Source organism: Balearica regulorum, chromosome 2, assembly GCF_011004875.1.
Source record: "Balearica regulorum gibbericeps isolate bBalReg1 chromosome 2, bBalReg1.pri, whole genome shotgun sequence".
Classification (NCBI taxonomy): domain Eukaryota; kingdom Metazoa; phylum Chordata; class Aves; order Gruiformes; family Gruidae; genus Balearica; species Balearica regulorum.
This window is the reverse complement of record NC_046185.1, coordinates 151,196,548-151,213,811: the sequence shown is the minus strand read 5'-3', so window position 1 is coordinate 151,213,811 and position 17,264 is coordinate 151,196,548. Positions and strand designations below refer to the sequence as shown.

Genomic DNA, 17,264 nt, shown 5'->3' with positions numbered 1-17,264 from the left:
TAGCTAGCTGGGAATAGAGGTAGGATAGGAGAGGGTCTGAGTCTCAGGTAGGTCAAGCAATTAAGGTTTTGGGTTAGCACCCATGAGGTGACCTCACTGTTTCCCTGGGCTGTGTGCAGTGAAAGTTGCTGGCTGGACCAGCCAGGGTTCCAGATTAGGATGCATCAGCTCTTCCAGAGCTGAGCAAGAAACCTTATGCACAGACCTGACTGCTTCATTCATGATGTTTCTCCCCATTTGTAATCATCACATCAAAGTTGTAACAGTAACAGCTTCCTGGATTTATTTCTTTTGTGATAACTTCCACAAGGACATCCCCAATAAGCATCTCCGGTCCTTTGACAGTCCGTCTCCACTCCACCCATCTGCTCTCATCCAGCATCAAAGTTTAGGGCACTGTTTGCCACTGTCCAGACAAGCATTTTCTTGTTTTCTTCCATGACACTTGGAGCAGAAGCCCATAAGAATCCATCATTCTTTTTCCTTTTCTGTTTCAGTTGTCCTGCAAATCCCTGCTTAAAATTCATTCTTGTGACATCCTTCACAAAAGCGAGGCTGTAGGTTTGCAGCAAGCACTGCCTGCTGCGCTGGCCAACACCATCTCACAGCTTCTTAGAACTCCTTCATCTCTCAGTAGCTGTCTGTAGGCAGCTCTGGTCTTCTCAATGTGGTCATCTCCTGTTCTTCTGGTCTTGGTTTCTACACTATCTCATACAACTGAGTCCTGGTGTGTACGCGGGGCTGCCAGGAGCTGAAGGCAATGAAACTTCACTGCCTGGCTTTGTGGAAGGAGAGGCTGTACAGCATGCTCCATAGTCCATAGCCACAAAAAAAAGTGAAGGAAACCACCTCTCCCTGCCACTCCAGCAGGAGTGGAAACAAGCAGACTGCAGCTCCCTACCTTTCACTGCAGAAATCACGTCAAGTGGCAAAATGGAGAACCGACATTTCACCTTCTGTCTGCAAATGCTGCCTATGTCTTGCATGCAAAAATAGTCTATAAGAATACTGTTAAGACTGAAAAACCCATGAGGCAAGAGATGCCAGAATTAGGCCTCCCTTGTGCTATATGTTATGAATACACTTGTTAATTAGACGATCACACAGTATTTTGCCAGAGGTCTCAGCTTTATCCCATGGTACACAATAGACTGTCTTCACTGGAGAAAATGTTATATAGAATTTTGTTTTTTCCTTAGTGATCAGTGTGGTCCAAGGCTGAATTTTCTACCCAAGTCCTCCTCTAAATAAAAATGACTGGTTTTCCCAACACTGGGAAAATTTCAGTGGCACACCTCCCTATAGTACCTGTGTGCTTCACAAGTGTCTCTGAGCTCTGGTGCCTCTGTCAGGGGTGTGGTGGTGCTTTAGCCACCTGAACAAAATGGAAATGAAGGGAAGAGACTGATGTGCAAGCAACCAGCTTGATCACATCAGGCACTGGTTCACCAGGGGTCTGGCTTGGTCACCTATATCCCAGCTGTCACACACCATTGTGGCCTTCCTTGCAGCCAGATCCATGCCCACATCCACCCTTGCAGGCTTTACAGGTCCCACAGCCCAGTGCTTCAAGATCATGAGCTGAGACCAAGGGGTGACCAACAGACATAGCTGGGGCTGTGCAAGAGTGTTCAGCATCAGGCGGCACTGGATGTGCTCGAGGCAGAGCTCCCATCAACTCCCATGCCTGGACCAGACATTCAGTACCAGGGTCGTATGGCACGTGCAGACAGGGGGGCACACCCCGCAGCTACTGACTGCAGACTGGGGAAAGCCTCAGCGAGACCGACCACAAATGACCTTGCAGGAAGAGCAGGAATAAAGCCAGTTCTGCAAGGCAACACTCATATTCCCAAAAAGGGATCACAGATGGGGTAGCTCAGGTTTCGTGTCAGGCTCTGTCATATCCAGACTCTCCCTATGGCTCATACCTTGACACACACCTCCCTGCCCCACTCCCAAGCCCCCTGAGCCCCTGACTCCTCACTTGTCCCATGTATTCCCCATCCCAGTCCCATGCTGTCCTTCAGCTTTAGGATCCCTGTACCAGACCTTCCCTTAGCCCAGCATCCCCAGGGTTCCTGGCTGCCTCCTGGCTGTGTGGGGAAGGTGTCAAAAGAAGACTTGTTCCCTGCCTGCCTTTCCATTGCCCAACTCCTCTGCTCTGAGCAGCATTATGGGGAGACCCCAGCTTCATCCAGCTCCTAGAGCTGGGGGTGGCTCTTGGGCTGCAAAGAGGGGACAGGGGTAGCCCGGTCCCTGCAGAGCTGCGGGGATGCAGCAGGAGCAGCAGGAACTTGGTAGCACCAACTAGGTGCACAGGAGCACAGCGGTCGGCACTGGGAGCTGCTGGGATGCTGGGCTGAGCTGGCTCACGTGGGAAGGAATCTCAGCAGATTTTGACTACTTGGGCCTAGCGTGTCCCTAATAAGTTGCTATTTTTTCCCTTCAAAGGCTATCACTAAGCCAAATTGGAGATTTACAAAGTAAAAAAAAAAAAAAAAAAAAATTGCAGTCCTAACACAAAGCTGCCAAATTTCAGATCTCTACACCAAAGTGCAGAGGGATAAGAACTATCCAAGGAAAGGATCACCAGGTTCCCCCCTCCTGTTTCTTCCTTTCTTTTTTTTCCAGTTGGACAACAATGCCTTTTTCCCTATGCTCATTCTTGGAAATGACTGGACAGTTTTGGCTGAAATTTTCCAGAAAAGAACTTTTAGCCCAAGGCAGACAATCAAGTTGGAAGAACTCAGTCTAAATGGTTCAAATCTGGCAAAATCATAAGCAACTGCAAATGCGGTCTTATAGCAGGACACATATGAGTAACCTTAATCGTAGGAGCTGCATGCAATCCCACCTTTGACGCATTCAAAGTAATAATAGCTGATGATGCTGTTCCATTCAGGTGCGTCTTATCACGATTCAGATATGTCACCAGTAAAAAAGCTTTAACTCAGTCATCCCACTGAGCCTTCCCACACCCCTTCCTACTTGAACAGCTCTTCTCATCTAACAACTGGTCGTACAAAAATCACAGTTCCCTCGCCTCCAGTATTTGCATTTGAGCTTCGGCTTCTTGGGTAGAGGCAGCTGATGCTAAAATGGGATTGCTCTCTGAACTAATGTATTCAAAATTAATAAAAGAAATAAAGGAACACACTCCTCTGGCAGGTTCCCATGCATATTTTCCATAAAAGTTCATTTTTCCACAAGAACAAATTGTGAGTATGTGGGGGATTTGCTCTGAATCTTGATACGGAGCTTAGAATTCTTGGCACTGCTTGGGACGTTAAAATGACATCAGCTCCACTTTCTATATTGAAATTTTATAGTCGCTGCCTGACCGCATTTCTTTGTTCTGCGCATATTCTCTCTCCTTCAAGCTGCCTCTCTGCCACGGCATGCTGTACACGAGTGTCATGAAAAGCTGTGTGTTTGTACTCCTTGTAGCCCTGCTTGCCCCTCCCTGCACTGGGCACCCGAGTGATAAAGCTGCATTTCTTCCTCCAGGACAAAAGCAGCATTGTTGGCCCAAGGGACGAGGGTACCTTTGCCAGCCGAGAGGCTTCCCCGCAGCGCGGCAGCTCTGTGCTGCGAGGGACCTGGCGTGCCAAGCAGGGTCCTCCTCTTTTCCCTGGAGGAGCAGAGGAGTGGAGTGTGTGCTGCCAGGGTGACAGGGCTGTGGGACAGCGGGGACCAGCGAAGGTCAGTTATTGCGGGCAGGACACTGTGAAACCACCCTGTCTCACTCAGGGAAGGAAAGGGGGAGTGGAAAGAAGGGGAAGGGGAACGGGAGCATCTCTGGGTTGGAGACGAGGCTTTCTCCAGCACTGGCAAGGTAGCACCTGGAGCAACATTTCTTCAGTGCTACCTTGAGGGAGGGAGAGCACAAGTGCCCCCCCCCCCCCCCAATGCACACACTGCCCCATGCCTTGGAGCAGGGAGAGGCAGCATTTTTTAAAATTAAGCAAAAACCTGAGTAACGGTGTTTCAGTATTATCCAGCAGCATGACCCACTGTGTTCAAACATCATGGTGCAAGAGCATTGATTTGGTGCTCGGGATGCCCCATGAATCACGGCACGGGGAGAAGCGGGAGTGTCGGGGCTGGGAGTGTTAACGGACTCCGGCACTGGGAGTACAGTTCCACAGGCATTAGCACGGACATCACACTTATTTCCTGGATTTCAAATGAAAGAAGGTTGCAAGGAAAAGATGATGCTTTCCTACATCCCCTGTGACTTGGAAAGCAGTAAGAGCAAATAAAGACAGTTAATTATCTGGCACACCACATACAAACATTTCTGAGAGCACCACTCTGCCGTTACTGTAAGAGTCACGCTGGAACAGCATTAGCATATACTCTGTAAACAGACTCTGTGCCATCCTCTGGCACAGCCTCAGCCTCCTGCACGGGGATTACAGCAGCTGGACAAACCCAGGAGAGACTATACCTGACAGTCAACAAAATGCCAGTTTGGCTTTAGCCTGGCTTGATCACAACAGTGCCCAGTTTTGTTATTTCCCACATTGCCAACATGCTCAGCCTCTCTAATGTGTGACGGAGAATCGCCGCTGCTTGCTTATCTGTGTAAGATTATCATTTCATCATTTCACTGCCGTATGGAACTAGCCACAAGACCAGATTAACAGTTAAAGATTGTGAAGCCATTTGCCAAACGCTTCTTTCTCTACAAGCAACAACATTTTTACAATTGCATTTGCAACAACATTTTTGCAATCACATTTATACGCTCCTTTACATGCACGTGCAACCATACATAGAATGCAGAAAATCTTTACCTTGCATGCCCAGAGGAGAGAGCCTGGTTTCCTCTCATGAATCAGAAGTAGGATGAAAAACAAACCCGAGAAAGATCCTTGAACAGACTCATCTGCTGAGAGTTGTCTAAATCCCAAGCCTGCTCCCGCTAGCAGCTCTAAGTTTGTGCTCTGAATAGAGGCTGTGTTATTTTAACCACAGGATTTCTAGTCATGGGGGAGGAGAGATGGATTAGGTACGTTTGCAATCTAATGCTTCACATTTACCTCAACTGAAACGATCTGCTTTAAGCCTGATGTAAATAAGTACTGCTAAGATATAAATTTCAACAGCCCACTAACCAATTATGCTTAAACTAACATGCTAAATAACTGTGGAAAATTCCAGAGGAATAAGATAACATACTTTTGTGTTCTTTCCTAAATAAAAGGCATGTGTGGAATTTCATGCTAGATACTACAACAAGTGAGGGGCAGCAGATGAATTGCACAAACTAACCTATGTAAGGTGCTGTACCTCGTAAAACAATTTTCCTAACACCTGTTAGCATGGATTTCAGCAGGCATCCCAGCAATTTGGGTTTTCATGGCTTGTAAAAAGTACAGATATGAGGGATTTGAATCTAATATTTCAAAAGAGCTAATAAAGCTCTTTAAGGTAATAAGGCAACATTTTAAAAGGCCACGAGGTCTGTAGTTCTGCGGGAGCACAGGCATTAGCCGACTGAACAAGTGCTGTCTCCAACAGATGTAAGCTTGATACCCTCCCTGCAGCTCACGGATTGCTATGGAGGTTGTTAAATGTAGGCAAGATATTGTGCCCAGGACACTGGTTTGGGGTTTTTGTTGTTTAATCCAGCTCAAACTCTGCCTTCATTTCCTCGTTTATGACACTTTGGTGCTGCAGCTGCTGTGGTTGCAAACCATGGCTACAGTCCAGGCTTCCAGGACCACCTCGCAGCTGATGGAAAAGAAATCTATTAACTTTCTGAGAGGTATGATTTATAAATAAAATGCATTCTTAAACTTTGGGCTGAACTGAGGAAAACAATTTGGAAGCAAAACACTAGAGGAAATGGGACAAATTCCAATTTGTCTTTGACAGCAGAGGCTTCAGGAACACAAGTTTAATTCCATTTTGAATAAAACCTGGCTCTATAAATAACATTATCTTACACTTACATAATGCTCTTCATCCCAAAGCATTCCCGAGTGTTTTGCAGATGTAATCATCCCATCTGAAAACCACGGGCAGATCTCCCGCCCCGGCGTGGAGGATAACGCCATCCGGCAGCGCTGCCTGCGCTGGGCAGGAGGGAGGCAGCGGAGCATCCAGCGGCATCCCGGCCGGTTCCTGTCCATCGGCAGGAGCTGGCAGCTGGCTGGGCCATCACAGTCAGTGCCCTGCTCTTGGGGTGCTGGCCGGGAGCACGAGGCATCAGCTTGTTGGGTCACCCGGGTACCGCTGGCTCCAGGAGAACTCGCTCTGATGTACAGATCTGGTATCTTTAACAACCAGCAGTGGTTAAGAGCCTGTCACCCAGCTCAGCACGCAGGTGACAGAATGGACTGGGGCATCTCCGGAGATGCCAGCCTGCTTCCCAGAGCTCAGGCTGAGCCCTCTGAGCTCCCTCTGATGCTTGGCTCAGCCTGGCTCACCTGAGCTTGGGTTTTTGCAGGGTAGGCAATTGGGATCCCAGGCATCTGTGCCACAGGCAGGGATGTGCACCTGAGCTAGAAGCAAAATGTCCCCAAACCTCCCATCAACATGCTTCTGGCCCACCAGCCAACTTCTCCTTCCACCAGCTGAGCTGCTCGCTCCACCTCAGCTGGCTTTCTTTGGCATTGCTGTAATTGCCATAAGATCAACTCCACTGATGTTTCTCAGCTACAGGTTCTACCTCATTCTTGCATGGGACCCCACAAGAAAAGCAGGCATGAGAAATGCTCCAGGGCAGGGGCAGGTGTTGCTACAGCCCTCCTGGGGGGAGCTCCAGCTGGAAGAGCCCAGGTCTCCCAGTTTGCAGAGATACTGGTATGACAGGCACCAGACCTACACACCAACATTACCAGCTGCTGGAGAGGACTTCAGGAAGAAAACAACCCGTCTCCTTTTCTTGTGCTCCCTGCTTCACCTGGATGGAGGATCTTTGCATGCACAAAGGAAGTTTCTGTGCTGCAGAGGCGTATATTTTTCATTTTTGCTTAGCTGGCCTGATGGGAAACAGCAGGAGGAAGAGAGGCCAGCAGAAGTTGCTCTGCAGGTTGACCTGAAAAGAATCCATTTTTCCAGAGAAACTAAAAAAAAGTGGGAGGGGAGAAAGCAAAAATAATTTTGAATTAAGTGAAAGCATTTGATCCTAACGTATGGTTTGGTTTTTCTAGTTTATCTCTTAGGTCAGACTGTACTCACTTTACAAAGAAACAGCACTTTAAAAACAAACATAAAGGAAATGAAGAGTTTTATTTTTAAAATGTCAAGGCAAGACATTTCACCGTTCCACATTGCTGCTGTTTCTTTGGGATGCAGAGAAAAGTAGTAACAGAGGGATGGGTTTAGTGTTGGTTTCTTTTCTCCTCCTAGACAAGTCAACAAATTGGACCCCAATTCACAAACCGGTTCCTTCAAGTTCATATTTTTTATTACAAAAAAAAATTAAATCATTCTGTCTGAGACCTTTGCCAGATTCAAGCTCTGACACAGCAGCCAGCATTTGGAAGTTGAACACCTGCCTGTCGATGAAATTCATTATTTTTCTCTTGTGTCTTGAGGCAGCTCAGACCTGCTCCCCGCCTGACGTGTCCTCTTGCCACAGTGCAGACCACAAACATGCCCGCTGCCTCCAAAACAAAGTCAGCTCCGCATAGTTTCCTAGACCTCTTTCCCTTTTCATCCAACCCTAACATTACGGATCTTAGCTGGAATGGCTGTTTCCCAACTGTAAACAGCAACGAATTATTCCTGGTCTGCAAGAGGAACATTCCCTTTCAGCACCCTCTGTGCGATGCTGGATATTTCTGCACTGTAATCACACTGGGCTGAGGTCTGTAAGCTGCAGTGCTCACCTGCCTTCCATTAAAGCCTGCAGAATAAAACACGGCCCATGCTAGAACTATTTAGGGATTCAGTTTTGCGTTTCAGTTAGTGCTTAGATGAATCGAGCAACAAATGAAAGGACATGCAAAGCACAATGAACTGTACAATGAAGTACAATTTTGCAGCAGCAAGAACTCCCACACTGGCCTCCCCTTCTGAGATAATGGATGAAGAATTCATAATAGACTTTGCCGATGGGATATTACATGTTAAAGGAACCTGAATAGTTGCCTGTCTATTTTGCATGTTTTCTCTCTTTTTTATAAAGTGAACTGAGAATTAGAGATAAAAAGTTCTTTTGAATTAGGGAACCACTGCTAGAAGTGATATTGCCAATCCATGCTGTTAAAAGATCTTCCATTAGGATCTGCACAAAACAACATGATTGATCTAGAAAACACAAGCTTTTGGGCAAAAAGCCCATTGGGAATGGTAGTAGACCACATTTTCAAACTTCTGCTCTGCAGTTTTGACATCTGGTACTTACTTCTGTTGTAAAAGAAAGCAAATGTTTTCTTTAATCAAAGTACTCCAGGAACTGAGGCCCTGAACCAGCCCTTCCCAATATCAAGTACCATAAGTCACAAAATTTTGATAGTTGTCAAAAATGAAAAAAGTTACAAGAAAAAAAGTGAATTTAAGCTGATGTGTTTTGAATTATTTTCTTTCTGGATTGCAGTGCTTGTTTCTGTTCTGTTTCTTTCTAAAATTATGTCAATTGCAACCACTGATGAACATAAAACACCAAATGATGTGACGAGCTAAAACTGAATGAGCTTACAGTTAATTGCAGGTTAACCAAAGGAATTCCGCCAAAGAGTTTCCCCTTAAATGAAGTGTGTGCAGCTCTCAGTTACAAGCCTAAGATAAAACAGGTGGACGCCTGGTTTGGGGGATCCAGACCCTCTTTGCTGGCACAGGAGGGGCACTGGCAGCCATTGATCCTACGTGGGCATTGCTTCCCCTCTCCAAACCCCTACCAAGGAGGTCTTGCCCCAACCATGAGGAAGTTCCACCCAACCCAGCAAGAAGCATCTCCCAGTTAATGGCATTAGGACTCTGACTCCTGTTCAGGGTTACGTGCGACACTGCTCAATGCAGGCAGCCCCAGGCACCCACAAGGAGGTGGCAGGTCCAGGGGACATGGAGCAGAGGTACCCAGAAGATCCAGGTCTGCTAAGCAAGACAGATGCTGGGGTGCGCTGAGCCCTGCAGGCTTTACCATGGCTCTGACATGATGAACAAATTGAAATCAATCTCCTTCTGGAACGAGTACTTGTGGAGGAAGGTTTAAGTTTCACAGCTTACCACTGTCCCAACAATCAACTTCATTTCACATGGTGGAAACCTCTGAAGTTGTATTGAATGTTAGTACATAAGTACTGGGCAAAACCTAAAGTATAATATAAACTAATTGTAATGGTGCAGGTTCTTCTTACCCTGCAGTGGTGGATCTCAGGGAACTGCAGGACTGCAGAGGAGCAAAGGAGCAAAGAATTAAATGACTATATCACCAGGTGTGAGCTGAAGACTTACTGGGACTTCAGCAGAGGTGACCTGCTGTGCTCAGCATGTGATAAGGAAAGCTGCGGTCACCTTCAAGCCTTGAGTACCTCACGGTTGTCCCAGGAAGGGCTCAGTGGGAGTGGCCAGGGCCTCGGGACAAGGCTCACTGTTAATTATTTGAATTGCCAATAACAGAAGTGTAAGCCTGGCCTGTATCTGCAATTGCTCAGAGCAGGGTGGGAATTTGTGTTGCTTAGCAAGTTCTTTTGGTTAAATTAAAAAATTTAGAGAAAATAAGGATAATTAGCTCTTCTCCACGGATGCTTATTGTGACTGTAGCTAAGTTGGCCTCCCAGTTGGGTGTATCTCTAACTCTCCTCCCATTCATACGAGAATGCCTGCATTTGATGGTGCTTCAAATCTGGGCTAACTGGCCCAGTGCAGGTACAGAGTTGAGTTCAGTGGTTGCTTTTGCAAAGGAACACCCTGCTTGCAAAGATGATGAAGCCAAAATCATTCAGCTGCTCGTAGTCTTCCCATATTTTGCTGCATGCCTAGAAGGCACTGGGAAGCATGTTCTTCCCAGTGTCCCTAGAAGGATGGTTTTTAAATGTCTTACGAGGCAGGTACCATAGAACTGCTCACCTTCTGGCAAGGTTTTGGGGGACCCACACAGGTGAGGGCAGCACTATGACAGCACAGTAAGGTCAGTACAGTTTCTGGGGTGACTGCTGACTTGGAAGCCAAACTGGCCCAGGAGCACTGCCCTTGATGCTAATCACTGACATTAACACTATAATAAAGACATAACCAAACTCAATTGTATTGAGCAGATTTTTGTCCTAATTATTTTCTGGATATAAAATTTTATTATATTGCCCTTATGTTGATTTGCTTCAGAAGGGACTTCATTTTGATGGGAAGATTTCAGTTAATAGATCTGATTGGAAAATTCATATCTAATTAGAAGTATTTTATTATAATATTAGAAAGAAGTATTATGATCTGATTATGTCTTATTTCAGCTTTCTTACCCAATCTACCTATCTGCTCCCCCCCAGTCCTCTACATTCCATCTCCCAGCCTTTTCTGGCATGATGTGAGTATGAGACAGACTGAGAAAATCCATGTGGATCTCAGAAGGAAGAACATGCATTTCCTGAAGGGAGCTTTTGAATGAGATGATAGCTGAAACCCAGGCTGTATAGACAGCTAAATTTCACTGGGGACAACAATACTGAAAATACTCCTACAGAAGAGGTGGTTTTGCTTAGCAATAGTGAAGTGCCAGTAGCAGTGCCCAGCGAAATCTTCCACTCTAGAAGATGTTATCTTCTCCCCCATTCCCACCAGACAGGCAGATGCAATTGCTACTACTGAATATGCCTTTGTTATGAGGTGCCTTCTGAGGTCCTCAATCATATTAAATCCCAACAGGCAGGCTCAGCCGTCAGCAGGGAGCATTTGCACTAGATATGTGACTGCTATAAACCGGAATTTCTGCCTTGGAGAACTTGCGTTATTAGAAAGCTCTTTGCATCTCCTGCAATGTTTATATACTCATCTTTATTGTGGAAAGCAAGATTACTTATTGTGACATTCAGGATCAAAAATGAAGGCAACTGAGTTCTGATTTATGAGATTAAGGGTTTTCTCTGAGTTAACAAAGGGTTATTCACATTCTTGCAGTCAGGTATGTGTATCCTTATCACTGTATTACATAACGATACCCAAACCAAAGCAGTTTTTGGGTGCAGCAGGTAGTTTTAGGGGTGTCAGCTCCTGCTTTACTTTGTGAGCAATGCCCTTTTGAACGCCCCTATCTTGTCTCATACCCTTTGTAGCATGAGCTGCTCTGCATATGCAGTAGAAGCCACCATGGCAGAGCATCCAGGCAGTCCATCCAGGACCAGGAACGACCAAGCCAAACTGGGGCAGCTGGAGGCCTCTCCTGCTCTTGTGATCACTTCTGAACTCATGCACAATATGGGCTGTATTGGGTTTGCGTGGCAAGGTTTTGGTAGCCGGGGGGCTACAGGGGTTTCTTCTCTAAGAAGCTGCTAGAAGCTTCTTCCATGTGCGATAGAGCCAATGGAGGACCCCATGCCGGAGCAGGTGGATGCCCAAAGGAGGCTGTGACCCCGTGGGAAGCCTGCGCTAGAGCAGGCTCCTGGCAGGACTTGTGGTCCCATGGAGAGAGGAGCCCAGGCTGGAGCAGGTTTGCTGGCAGGACTTGTGACCCCGTGGGGGACCCACGCTGGAGCAGTCTGCTCCTGAAGGTCTGCACCCCATGGAAGGGACCCAGACTGGAGCAGTTGGTGAAGAACTGCAGCCTGTGGGAAGGACTCACATTGGAGAAGTTGGTGGAAGACTTTCCCGTGGGAGGGACCCCACACTGGAGCAGGGGCAGAGTGTGAGGAGTCCTCCCACCGAGGAGGAAGGAGTGGCAGAGACAAGGTGTGATGAACTGACCACAACCCCCATTCCCTGTCCCCCTGTGCCACTGCAGGGGAGGAGGGAGAGAAATTGGGAGTAAAGTTGAGCCTGGGCAGAAGGGAAGGGTGGGAGGAAGGGGTTTTAAAATCTGGTTTTATTTCTCACTATCCTACTCTGACTTTTGATTGGTAACAAATTAAATTAATTTCCCCAAGTCGAGTCTGTTTTGCCCGTGACAGTAACTGGTGAGTGATCTCTCCCTGTCCTTATCTCCACCCAGGAGCCTTTCATTGTATTTTCTCTCCCCTGCCCAGCTGAGGAGGGCAGTGATGGAGCAGCTTTGGGGGGCACCTGGCTTCCAGCCTGGGTCAACCCAGCACAGGGGTGAGGGCTGTGTGTGCTCCCACAGCAGGGATGTCCCGCATCCGCAGGGACTGTGTCGTCATGCCTGCGGTGATGGCTGTATATTTAGGATGCTGATTGTTAATCCAGACTTGGAGCAACATGTTGCCAAGCTGTCCTTTAAATAACCGAAGTGTGAACAGAAGTAGCACAAGAGCATGGTGGGCCTCAGGAGGCCAGTGTGCAGCACTTCTGGTGACTCAAAAGAAAAGTATGGTCACAACGATGATCCCCACAGCCCACAGGCTTCTTTCCCACAAACTTGTCCAGCTGCAAGGTGGCAGGATAACGTCCCTGGTTTAGAGGGTGCATTCAGTGAGACGGGAGCAAATAACAGAGATCCTTCTTCAGGTGGAGGTGTTAGGGCACATTGTGGAGGAAAAATGGAGAAAGAGCAGGCTGAGAGGAAAGGAAACCGCGATTTTGGAGCAGGAACCTCAGAGGTCCTGAAAATAGAGGTTAATGAGGAAAACAGAGTTAGCAGAGCTCTTTGCTGAACTGAAGAAACTGTTGGTATTTAGGCAAAGCACGTGATAGTTCTTGCTAGGTAATAACAGTGGTTCCTCACTTCTCTCACACCTCTGATTGCAGGAGCCCAGGGATCTCTGGCAGGTCCCTGTGTCACGGACCGTGAAATGAGCCACCTTAGTGTAAGGTGCCATCACACCGCCGATGCCTGGTGGTGGTTATGGCCTGTCACTCTATGCTGTGAGAGCAAAACACAGAGCCAGCCACTGGGAAGAGAGCAGGTCCGGCCTGATGGCTGCTCCTCCGGGAAAAGGACTAATTGCTGCTAATGAAAGTAGGGGTGGTTCTGACATGAATTGGAGTCCTGTCTTGTGGCCTCTGTGGCTCCTTGGCTATTTTCATGTGACTGTTTTCCAGGATTTCAGCAAGGCAGGAGGCATCCAGGCAGCTGGGAGGGAAATAAGTCTCTTTTTAATGTATCCCGAACTGCAGCCTGCATCTCTAAGGAAGCCTGTGTTCCCATACCTTCCCTTCAGGCACTTACCTGTAATTATCTCTGTTACAATTAGCCAAGTGGCTGTCCAGGCTGCAGCATGAAAGCCTGTCTGAAGGAAACGCTGAGCTAGAGATCCTACTGAATAAAAAGGTAGGTCATGAATAAAATGCAGAAAGTGTGGCACCACACCAGTGCTTACCCTTCACACTGATTGCAGAGCAGCATTTCTGTTTTGCCTTTGATTTTTGCAAGAAAAGTTATCCTGCATATGATATTGTAAGACTTGGGGAAAGATGCTTCACCAATCTGCTCACGGGCATTCTCCAAGATTTCATCACACCTAGCAGCCCTGGAGGAATTTGTTCAAAAATTATGAAGTGTGCATGGAAGGATTTACTAAAATCCTACTGAACCCCGAAGTCGTTTTCACTGCTCAGGGTGGGCAGGATAAGGTGGGGCTGTCTCTACCTCATCACAGTCATAGCAGCCCTGAGGACATTTCCTCATAGAGAGGTCAGGTCCTTCTCTAGAGTTCCCCAGGGGAAAAATGCAAAAGATTCCTAAGGAATTACAAGATCTGCTTTGAGCTTTTTTTTTTTTTTTTTTTTTTTTTTGTCTAAAGCAAGACAGCTAAGCCAAGGCCAAATCTTGTGCTTTCCAGACAAGAAAGAGGCCTGAATAACGTACTTTGTCTCAGAGATCAGGATTTGATCCCAAGATGTATCGCAGACTCCCTGTATCACTTTGGCAAGTCAATTTGTGATGGATTTTCATACACTTGGCACTAAAGCCAAGTCATTACAATAACTATATAAGGCAAGGTCCCCAGAAGAGCTCATTTCCTCTTGTCCGGCGTTCTTTGGAAGAACTAGCCCATTATTTTACTTACTAGATGGGAGCTCAGCTCTTCTGAAAACCTGCCCATGTTTGGCAGACCTGAGTTATTAAGAAACTCTATCCCCACACCCCTCTGCCTCCATTCCAATCTGCATGCTGAAAGAAACCATCTTTCCTTGGAGCCCTTCCTCTGGCTTTTTTATTCCAACCATGTGTTCCCGGTGGTGAGACCTGTCTCATGTGCAGTGTCCAAACCTCTCTGTCACGGCAGGGCACCAACCTTTGACTCACACCTGCCTGCCCCTGTTACACAAATATACACTGTTGGTAACAGGTATTGAGGTTAAAGAAGCAAATTGCACAGAGGAAGTACACTAAAAAGGGAGATAAAACATCATGTTAGATTCTTCTTTGATACACTTTAATCTGGTTTCTCTTCTAAGATCCTGGGTGTTTGGGACCTATTTGTTTTGTGCACTTGGAGGATTAGAAGGCACATTTTCCGGCAAAGGCACTGTACATCCTCTTCAGGTTTTTAATGACGAAGATGAATAAGGATGAACACTCTCTGTCTAGAGTGAGCATCAGAAGGAACAAAACACCAGGATTTCCCAGGAAGTATAAAGAGACCGAGCTTAAGACCAGAGCAAACTGAACTTTCCTCAATCTCATGGCCACAGTAATTCTGCTTGATTTTTTTCTGAAACTGACGTTTAGCACAGGATTTCTCAGATGCTGGAACTGCTCCTTTGAGCTATGGAAACTTACAAGCAAAGCTACAAAGGTAGTTGCACTCAAATTATACACTGCTCTCAGCAGATCAAAACTCATTCCTACATGTTCATATTCCAGAAAAGCAAGCCTCACACTGTTGATGTGGGTCACTTGCTGATTGGCAGTGCACAAATGTTTAGAGGTGATAGAGAAAAACAAGGACATTTTTGGCAAAGTTCAGATAATCTGACTCAGATTTGCACTAAGACCGAAGAGCTCACCGCAACATCTCCCACCAAAAATCACAAGAAAGCATGGTAAAATTAAGGAGAATAATGCAGAGGTTGGCAGATGAGCTCCCAGCTCCATCCTTCACAGACACAACCTGCAGGGCTGACAGGGCAACATTTTTAAAATCTCAAGTGCCTTGTAGAAAGCTTGAAGTACCAGTGGCTCCTTCTAAAGCCAGAGCATTTGGCACTTTATGGGCCAAATCCTGCTCTGAGGTCAGCCCTGCAGACCGTGCTGTGTATGTACCTGCACTAGCTGCTGGGGAGCTTACAATGAAGCAGCAGCTGATGGAGTCAGGGTCAGCCCTGTCTCATGGCCTGCCGTTCCACCTGCCCACCCACAGCAAGTCACAACACTCACAGGAGGCCACAAGTCTTATTCTAGGCACCCGTCAGTTCAGTATGGAGAAAGCATCCCAAAAAGATTAGCAACTGCATCTACATTGCATGTCTTCATACCGCACAGAGCCGCACTCCTGTGCTTGCCCCCATCGCTGCCGTTGCAACGCAAGTTTTCAGTGCCTAGTCGCCATTCAAGGTGTGGTCACAGAGGACTCCTGGATGGTGACAGCGATGCAGTGAAATTTCTCCCTGAATAAAAGGGTTTATGAAGACAGGAGTGGGAACATTCACCTGAGCAAAAATAAGGTGCAAATATCTTAGTTGCATGCCTTACCTCCCCATACAGATGCTCCTGAGTTTGAAGCTGGTTTTGTTATACTTTAAGTACCAAAACGGGTGGGTCTCTTTCCTTACCACCCACTTTGCAAAGCATTTCAGAACTCTACAAAAAATGCGATGTCAGACTGTGCTGGGCTGTACGCAGGGAACGGCCTGGATACGGAGTCTTTCGCTTTTAGCTAATCTCTTCAAATCTATTTAAGACAGGAGCAGTTTGAAGCTCTTACCCTCTGAGAAGTACTTGGCAGCTCAAATTAAATGAATTAGGCCAGAGTCCAGAAGATGTGATGTTGTCACAGCGGGGTCAGCAGCAGCCCTAGCCAGCATCCTGATCTCCATTTGCAGATGGGGCAAAAAGAAACACTACGCCCTGTCCACGGCCACGCGAGGAGGTGGGTGAGATATCACAGGCATCTTGTTCTCAGAGCGTGACTGGTTCTCTGGGCACAAAGCCAGGCTGCTGTGCCCCACCGCTGCTTGGTGGCACCCCTGCCCAAATGTGAGAGAGCCGGGGCCCAAGGGTGGCAGGGGAAAGGAAGGCAAGGTGGTGTGCTGCTGAAATTCAGGCCTGCATTTTCCACTATTGGTCAGGTTTGTCTACTTGACCTCATCAGAATTTTTCTTTTACTTTTTGTTTATATCTTCATTTGAAGGAGATATGGTTGCACTTGTTACCAATACTCAGAAGCAAAGCAGTTAACCAGCAATTATTCTGATGCATCTGTATGTGTTGGTATTCCAGAATGACAAGTCTATAAACAGGGGTTTTTAAAGGATTATTATTTGAGGCAGGGCAGAAAAACAATCTTCCACTCTGGGAAAACTCACGAGATTTGAAAAAGCTTAGGAAAGCTCTGCCGTGAGGAAGCAGAGGTGCCTGCCTGGTTTGCCTGCATGAGCCCAGCTCCCCTAGGAGGGCTGCTCGGAGGAAAACGGGGAGGGGGCTCCTAGGCAAAATCGGCTCCTGATCGCAGCCCTGCAACTGCACGAGCTGCTGTGGAGACCTGAGGTCCTGGGGTGCGGAGGGGCTTTGCACCGAGAGCCCCCGTGGCAACACTAACGAATTTTAACTCCCCTGCCTGCTGCAATCTGTCAAAATCGACACATTCCTGCAGAACATTCCCATTTTGACCAACTGGCTTTTTCAAATGGAAAAAAACCATTCAGCTGGAAAATATCCAACCGGATCTAGTCCTCATGATGCGCTGCACTGACACGCTATTTTTGCACTGGAGGTTGGCGTAGCTTTCACGAGGAAATGAATCCAAGAGGAGCCTTAACAATGAACCGCAGCCAGGTCTGTATATTAAGATGGCAAAACTCTGTGCATTAGCAAACCCAGGCGGTGCCATGAATGTGACTGTAGCAAGTCCACATCAGCTGTTGTAGTAATGATCTTAACTGATAATAACTCAAAGTCCCATGGAAACCAAGCTGCCTGAAAACAAACTTGCTCCTTCTCCTCCCATTTAGACCCAACTGCTAAGCAAAACGGCAGAGAAAAATTGCATGAATTGGACACTCAAAGTCCCAATCTACTTTTTACTTCCCCTTCA

The 17,264-nt window shown here is 47.0% G+C and overlaps 1 protein-coding gene across 2 annotated transcripts in view; it reads right to left on the bottom strand.

Annotated features, from left to right (window-relative positions):
• JCAD (junctional cadherin 5 associated) overlaps positions 1-5,046 on the bottom strand; it is a 64,839-nt gene extending 59,793 nt beyond the window's left edge. The window contains exon 1 of one of the 2 annotated variants that reach the window (XM_075746436.1): positions 4,803-5,046. Coding sequence is in view for 1 of the 2 variants with exons in the window: in XM_075746441.1 (XP_075602556.1) it covers positions 4,803-4,840 (38 nt within the window). In the remaining variant the exon portion in view is untranslated. The remainder of the gene's footprint in view (positions 1-4,802) is intronic. The other variant, XM_075746441.1, reaches the window with a different exon arrangement.
• Positions 5,047-17,264: the final 12,218 nt, after the last annotated feature.